Here is a 7,715-nt window from a genome sequence, read left to right as displayed (position 1 = left end):
TTCAGAGCTGGAACTGGGAACCCATCTGAGTCTCTGTCTATGAAAGTCTCTTTCTTTTTTGCTCTGTTACTGTTGTGCTAATTGGGACATCTCGAGCGGTAAGAATCAAAGCCTTGTTCAAAGCTATTGCTTTGAGGAAACTTTTGACACAGCCCTTGAATTGCACTGGTTGTGCTACTTGTGTTGTACCCTTGAGTTCCCGTGTTCCGTTATGGTCCGATATTTTATTGTGGTCCCATAGTTCTTTCTGGACTCTGAATTCGAGGGAACTTTCATTTCTTTCCAGATACAATGCTTTAAGTGATTTTGAAGTTAACTTGTTTGTTCTTGCCCCCTGATATTTAGGATGGAGTAGGTGCTAAAATAGCTGAGAAGATAGATGAGTTCTTATCCACTGGAAAACTACGCAAACTGGAAAAGGTGTGTTTCTTTCCCTTATGCTCTGTTTTTCGATAGTTGCTTTTCTTTGTAACTTGCAAAGTAGCTTGCTTGCTTTGCACAATTTCTGTTGTTGTCCCTGGAGAGACTAATGTCATCTTAAGAATGGTGAATATAGAGTCTACGCTAAGTAAAAATTAAGGAATGGAAAGCTCAGCCAAAGTCTGTTTATGAAAATATTTTGAGTTATATAATCAGCAAGTATGTGTCTTCAGTCAGAAGTGGAATTCTCCCTCTGGAATGCTGTGGAGTTTCATGCTTTCAGCATGCCCTTCACCTTAGCATGGGTCGTTAGGCATTTTCCAGGCTCGGTACATGTGGCATTATCATGCTACCTGTAGTACTGGTTTGCAGTGTTTTGTGCTGAGCCTCCAAAGCAGAGTCTGGCTAAGCTGTTTTATTTTCTCAAGGTTGTTTTGTTTATTGCAATTGGAGTAAAGAAGGATTTGGTTCATGTTGCTTTGTTTTGGTAGATTCGACAAGATGATACAAGTGCATCTATCAATCTTCTGACACGAGTTACTGGCATTGGGTAAACATTTTTTTGTGGGGATTAGTTTGTTTGTTTTATCTCCTTCTCCTGCTCATTTGATAGACATACAAGCAGAATGTGGGTGATTGCAAATGATGAAAAGAATGAGTTTGAGTGGATGATGTAGTGCCCATGCTGAGACATGTTAGTCGTGATGACACAAGTGTCTGAGAATAAAGGGTATAGAGTCATCAGATACAGACTTTATGGTGCCGTAGTGGATGTGGGAAGTTCCCATGTACAAGCAGAGAAGGGAAGGAGGAAGGAGCCGGTCCAGAATGGAACCATGAAAGATGGAGACAAGTGGAAGTGAGAGTCTGGCCCCAGGGAGTCAATGGTACTTTGTCATGTTTTTGTAAGAGTCAGCTGAGCCTTGAAGCAGGCAACAAAACAAAAACAGTGCAACAAAAAACCCCATCGGGACTCCAATGCAATGCTGAAATCCTTTGAGTTGAGGATAGGGAATGCAGTCATTCTCAGGTAATTCTGAGAAAATGTGCACAAAGTTTGAGGCTATGATGGGATTTGAGAATGCCTTTGAGAAATTGGGACGGGATGTAGAAGGAGAAGCTTGGGTGCTGTCCTTTCTCAGAACAGTGGAAGCTGCCTTTCTTGGTCTGGAATCTGTCAAGAGATGCAGGGAAGATTAAGAAAGGACAATTCTATTCTAATGATTTTATCAATGAAGTAGATTCAAAGGATTTAAGGGTGGTGGAGCTGTAACCCTAGGATTTCAGAGTATCTGGGAGAATAATATCCCAGGAAGGGACTATGCTTCCAGGCTGGTGGTTCTCTGTGTTTTGAGATATTTGATAGGAATCTAGGTATAACATTACTTGAACACGATTAAGAAAGGACAATTCTATTCTAATGATTTTATCAATGAAGTAGATTCAAAGGATTTAAGGGTGGTGGAGCTGTAACCCTAGGATTTCAGAGTATCTGGGAGAATAATATCCCAGGAAGGGACTATGCTTCCAGGCTGGTGGTTCTCTGTGTTTTGAGATATTTGATAGGAATCTAGGTATAACATTACTTGAACACCCATCTTTGAAACATTTTTTCCCTGCAGATTACGCAGCGTATTCTAATGACAACTTAAAAGGGAAAAAATTTGTCCATTCACTTGAATGATTTGCTTAAGGCAAACTCTGGAGCTGTGCTGCTGTTGGGACTGCTTTGCTGGATTGTAGCTTGCAAACTGGAACCTTGTCAGGTTTTTTGAGAGCAGGTCTAAATACCTTTCTGTGTTGCTGTTGCATTAACATGGTTTAGAGACTGATTGTGGTTAAAGTAGTTCTTATATATTTGGTATTACTGTCTGAAGCAATATGGTCTATTTGGGGTTATTTAGTTTGGTTTCTGAAAGTTATATATCACTGTATAATTATATCAGTGCTATATAATGCGTAAGCATTGCAAGCGAGCTCAGTCTTGGCCTTTAAGAACCTAGGCAGGTATAGCGAATTTTAATGTCCTATTCAGTTTTCTAAGATTCTTGCTGTTCCTGATATCAACTTGTGTCTTTGCAGTCCTGCTGCGGCTAGGAAGTTTGTCGAGGAAGGAATTAAGACTTTGGAAGGTAAGTGTAAATTTGGGGCTTCAGTTCACACTCCAGTAATGTGGAGGTTTTTGTCTGTCAAGCTGCCTCTTCCACAGTGGTAATGTGATAGCATCTATGCCCTAGGCTTTGAGGAAGATGTGTTAGATTCTAAAGTTAGTACACAGTACACTTAAGGTGTTACATGCATATCCAGGGTGAAGTACTTGCAGGTTACATGAAAAATAATAAGGCTCTGCATGTCTTTATCGGGAAGTGATCTATGCATTTGTAGTTATCCTATCAGCTGTTGTGTAGTCAGTTTAAAATTCCTTCCATTGAGGTGGTTGTATTCTCATTATGTATTCTTTTTGTGTGTCATCTTTGCACTGGTAGAAACTTACTTTAAGATTTTCAGTCCTCAAGTAACTGTTTTGTTTGGTTTTTCCCTTAATTCTTCTAGATCTAAGAAAAAATGAGCACAAGCTGACCCATCACCAGCGAATCGGGTTGAAGTAAGCTTTCTTGGGTACAAATGCTTGGCTTTTCTAAGGACTCCTTTGAACAACAGAATGTAAGGTTACACAGGCTGAGTGAGGCTCTGTTCTCTTGGTGATCTACGTGCTTTTCAGCAATTATTTAGAGCTTATGTTTCATTGGGGTTGAAAGGCTTAGTCTCCATCCAGAAGCAAGTTAATACCAAATGACTTTGGTTAGCCTGTAGAGAATCGCTTTCGCAGGGTTTCATAGAATAGATTTCATAGAATCAGCTGGATTGGAAAAGACCCCCAAGATCAAGCCCAGCCGTATTGTGGTTACTAGACCATGGCACTCAGTGCCACATCCAGTCTCAGCTTGAAAACCTCCAGGGATGGTGAATCCACCGCCTCCCTGGGCAGCACATTCCAATGCCTGATCTCACGCTCCGTAAAAAGTCTCTTCCCAATATCCAACCTAAACCTCCCCTGGCAGAGCTTGAGTCTGTGCCCTCTTGTCCTCCTGCTGATTGCCTGTGAGAAGAGACCAACCCCCCCCCTGACTCCAGCCTCCTTTCAGGGAGTTGTAGGGGGCGGTAAGGTCTCCCCTGAGCTTCCTCTTCTCCAGGCTAAACAACCCCAGCTCCCTTAGCCTCTTTTCATGGCACTTGTGCTCAAATCCCTTCACCAGCCTTATTGCTCTTCTCTGGATCCGCTCCAGCACGTCTGTATCGTCCCTGAACTGAGGGGCCCAGAACTGAGCACAGGATTCAAGGTGTGGCTTCACCAGTGCTGAGTCCAGGGGAAGAACCACTTCCCTGGTCCCATGGACCACACTGTTCCTCAGCATACCCTTGGCCTTCTTGGCCACCTGAGCACAATGCTGGCTCCTGTTCAGCTTCCTATCTCTCCATTGGTTGCAGTGATGTTTCTTGACATTCTGCATGAAAAGTGGCCTGGGCTATTTTTTTATGTGCTGTGAGCAAGGTAAGACCTTTGCAGGTCTGAACTTGAGAATGCTGTGCAGAATGTGTGCCTGTCCCTCAGAATTGATCAGCTTGAATGCTTCTTGTCAAGTGGCTGTTTGGTGTGCTAGTTCTGGAAGAACTATAGCTGTGTTTGCAAGAAGCTGTGAGTGAACCAAATTAACCCATCTGGTGTTTCACCTGGCCTCTTTGTCTCTGGAGTCCAGCAGCACGCTGGCAGTCTAATTTTTACAGCTGAAGGCAAACATATCAGGAGCTGTATATGACTTGAGTGCTTCCATTTAGCTCTTTCCAACATAGGTAACCTCTGATTGTGGATGAGGGGCCTGTTCCTTCTGCTTGCTGGTGGGCTGAGGTTTGCCAAGAACCTTCCGTATTTTCAGAGGGCTATGTAAATATTAACCAATCGGTTATATGGGAATATTACTCCCACCTCATACCAGCTCTTCACAGGCAGTGGAAATAATGAAACCATCTTCTAAGTAGTGTCAAATTTGTGGTCATGAGTTTTTACTGTTGCCTTGTGAGATGTTTTCTAAGATCTTTGGTGAGAGTGGGGAGCTTTTAGTCACATTATAGGAATGCAAGTTGTATTCTTTCCTCTGATATACATTTAATCTCGTAAAATTTTAACCTGCTATCTCTGCTGCTCTTTCATATAGTTTTATACACGCAGGTATTTCGAAGATTTTGAAAAAAGAATCCCAAGGGAAGAAATGCTGCAAATGCAGGTAAGAATGTCTTTGTGGAGGATGTGAGGTACTGGTGGCCAGTGAACAACTGATGCCTCTAAACCCATGTCTTTTTACATAGGAAATTGTGCTGAAAGAGATAAAGAAGCTGGACCAGAACTATGTTGCTACAGTCTGTGGCAGTTTTAGACGAGGTTGGTACTCTATGATCTGCCAATGGAACCCTGGGCTGCATCAAAAGGAGTGTGGCTAGCAGGTCAAAAGAAGTGATTCTTCCCCTCTTCTCTGCTCTCCTGACATCCACCTGGAATACTGCACACAGTTCTGGTGTCCTCAGCATAAAAAGGACGTGGAACTGTTGGAGCAAGTCCAGAGGAGGCCACGAAGTTGCTAAGAGGACTGGAGCATATCCTCTATGAAGACAGGCTGAGGGAGTTGGGGCTGTTCAGCCTGGAGAAGAGAAGGTTGTGTGGAGACCTCATAGCAACTTTTCAATCTCTGAAGGGCCTGCAAGGGAGCCAGACAGGGACTCTTTGTTAGGAACTGCAGTGACAGGACAAGGGGTAATGGTTTCAAACTGAAGGAGGGGAAGTTTAGGTTAGATATTAGAAAAAAGTCTTTTCCTTTGAGGGTGGTGAGACACTGGCACAGGTTGCCCAGGGATGTGGTGACTGCCCTGACCTGGATGGTGTTCAAGGCCAGGCTGAACAAAGCCTTGAGCAATCTCATCTAGTGAGGAGGTGTCCCTGCCCATGGCAGGGGGTTGGGACTAGATGATCTGTAAGGTCCATTCCAACCCCTAAAATGCTATGATCTTGTTACATTTATTTTGGGATGAGAAGCAGGACACATTACTACATGTGGTGGTGTTCTGGAGAGAAAGTCTATGCTGGAACATTTGCTGTTAGTATCACCTTGACTAGTCAGCTCAGTGATGAGACACCCACATAAATCCTTGCTTTTCCACCCTTCCCCCATAAGGAGTAGTTTATTGTGACATGAGAATTGTTTGCTTTGTTTTTACATGAACAATATTTGTGCCTCATTTCTACAGAGTACAGCAATAAATTCTTGGGTATTTTCTAAGGTATGGGGGATATCAATTTTCGATTGAGGAACAAGTTTCTCTCGCTTTTTTTTATTTTTGCAAATATCTTGAATATGATATTTTGAATAGCTTGACTTTTCTACCAGAAAAAACAGTTTCATAGGAAGAGGGTAGGTGGACATTCACCAGTGTCAGTATACGTTGTCATTGTGGATTTTCCTTTGCTTCTTCCTTGCCTAGGTGCAGAGTCAAGCGGCGATATGGATGTTCTTCTAACCCATCCGAGTTTCACATCTGAATCATCTAAACAGGTGTGTTTATAAGCTGCTGTGAATCAGTACTGTGCATTGCACCCACAAGGGTATGTTTATATTCAGAAGATAGGCAGTCTCAGACTTGTGGCTTTTTGCATCTTATTGTTACTGCAATATTAACTTCTAGGGTCACCATGTTTATTTTGAGGAGTTATAATCACTTACCAGGTCCATGTATTATGTTGTGTTTCTCTGGCAGAACTATTCAATATACTTACTCATATCCTTCTGTCCCTTCTCTTCCCATCACAGAAATTCCCCCCATCCCCTTGAATTCATGTGTTTTTACAGTGTAGGACTGTAATAATTGAGCCAGATAAAGAAGGGATTAAAGGTAGACTATGTATCTCTTTATGTAGCCATAATCACTTAGATGAGAGGAGAACGTCCTGCTGCCCTTGCAATCTTTTGGGACTAACTCTGAAGTAGTATTAATGACAGTGTTTTGTTTTTCTGTTGCTTGTATAGATTCATTGCTTAAAAGCTGAAAATTCAAACAGGGCAATTAGATTTGTCACTTCTGACTAAATCTGGCACGGGGGTATCAGTGGTAATTGGTTTTGTCGCACAACTGTAACTTTATTAGCTCAGTATTATTACTTTTTTTTCCCCTCTGGGTCAGATTTCATATAGAATAATATATATAATGATTATAATGATGTCCTGTACTTCCCTGAGCTGTAAATAGGTAAAGTATTCTTGATAGTTGTGAAATAATTTCTTCTTCTGTGTTGTCACTGTTCCTAGTCAAAACTTCTGCATCAAGTTGTAGAACAACTGGAAAAAGTCCATTTTCTCACAGATACACTGTCTAAAGGTGACACCAAATTCATGGTAAGGGTTTTTTTGGTGGTGAGGGATGTGGGGGGGATTACTGTGCTGGTTTGGACTGAAGTAGAGTTAACTTTCTTCACAGTGGCTAGTATGGGGCTATGTTTAGGATTTGTGCAGGGCACAGGGGTGATAATGCAGAGATGTTTCAGTTGTTGCTGAGCAGAGCTCACACAGAGCCAAGGCCTTTGCTGCTTTCCAGACTGTCACACTGGCAAGGAAGTTTGAGGGTGTGTGGGAGATTGGGAGGAGACACAGCTGGGACAGGTGACCCAAACTGACCAAAGGGATATTCCATACCATATGACATCAGTATATAAAGTGGGAGAAAGAAGGAGGAAGAGGGAACATCTGGAGTGATGGCATTTGTCTTCCCACGGAACCGTTATGTGTGATGGGCCTTGCTCTCCTGGAGATGGCTGAACACCTCCTGTCTGTGGGAGTGAATTAATTCCTTGTTTTGCTTTGCTTGTGTATGCAGCTTTTGCTTTCTCTATTAACCTGTCTTTATGCTAACCCATGAGTTTTCCTAGCTTTTACTCTCCTGATTCTCTCCCCCATCCCACTGGTGGGGAAGTGTGTGAGCGGCTGCTTGGGGTTTGCTTGCTAGCTGGGGTTAAACCATGACAATTACCTTTCCTGACAGAAGCTAGGATATCTGCGAGAGACATTTTTGGACTGCTATGTTGGGGTTTTTTTCTGGGTGTTTTTTTTCCAATTTTGCCTGTCATAAAAACTTCCTGCAGTTAACTCTTAGGAAATTTCTTATGGGAAGATTTCAGTATTAGGAAGTATCCAGCAGAAGTTAAATGCTACATTGGACTGCAGTCCTCAAAGCAGTGTTAAATAGTGATTCCT

The 7,715-nt window shown here is 42.4% G+C and overlaps 1 protein-coding gene across 1 annotated transcript in view; it reads left to right on the top strand.

Moving 5' to 3' along the window:
* The window catches only part of POLB (polymerase (DNA directed), beta), a gene marked incomplete at its 5' end in the record, with an annotated part of 9,647 nt that overhangs the window by 188 nt on the left and 1,744 nt on the right, over positions 1-7,715 (top strand). Inside the window, 8 exons of the mRNA XM_009069938.1 lie at positions 346-420; positions 912-970; positions 2,503-2,552; positions 2,974-3,025; positions 4,649-4,703; positions 4,786-4,858; positions 5,953-6,023; positions 6,774-6,860. Of these exons, the coding sequence (XP_009068186.1) occupies positions 346-420; positions 912-970; positions 2,503-2,552; positions 2,974-3,025; positions 4,649-4,703; positions 4,786-4,858; positions 5,953-6,023; positions 6,774-6,860 (522 nt within the window). The remainder of the gene's footprint in view (positions 1-345; positions 421-911; positions 971-2,502; positions 2,553-2,973; positions 3,026-4,648; positions 4,704-4,785; positions 4,859-5,952; positions 6,024-6,773; positions 6,861-7,715) is intronic.

This window comes from Acanthisitta chloris, unplaced genomic scaffold, assembly GCF_000695815.1.
Source record: "Acanthisitta chloris isolate BGI_N310 unplaced genomic scaffold, ASM69581v1 scaffold62, whole genome shotgun sequence".
Classification (NCBI taxonomy): domain Eukaryota; kingdom Metazoa; phylum Chordata; class Aves; order Passeriformes; family Acanthisittidae; genus Acanthisitta; species Acanthisitta chloris.
This window is presented reverse-complemented; position numbering and strand designations above follow the sequence as displayed.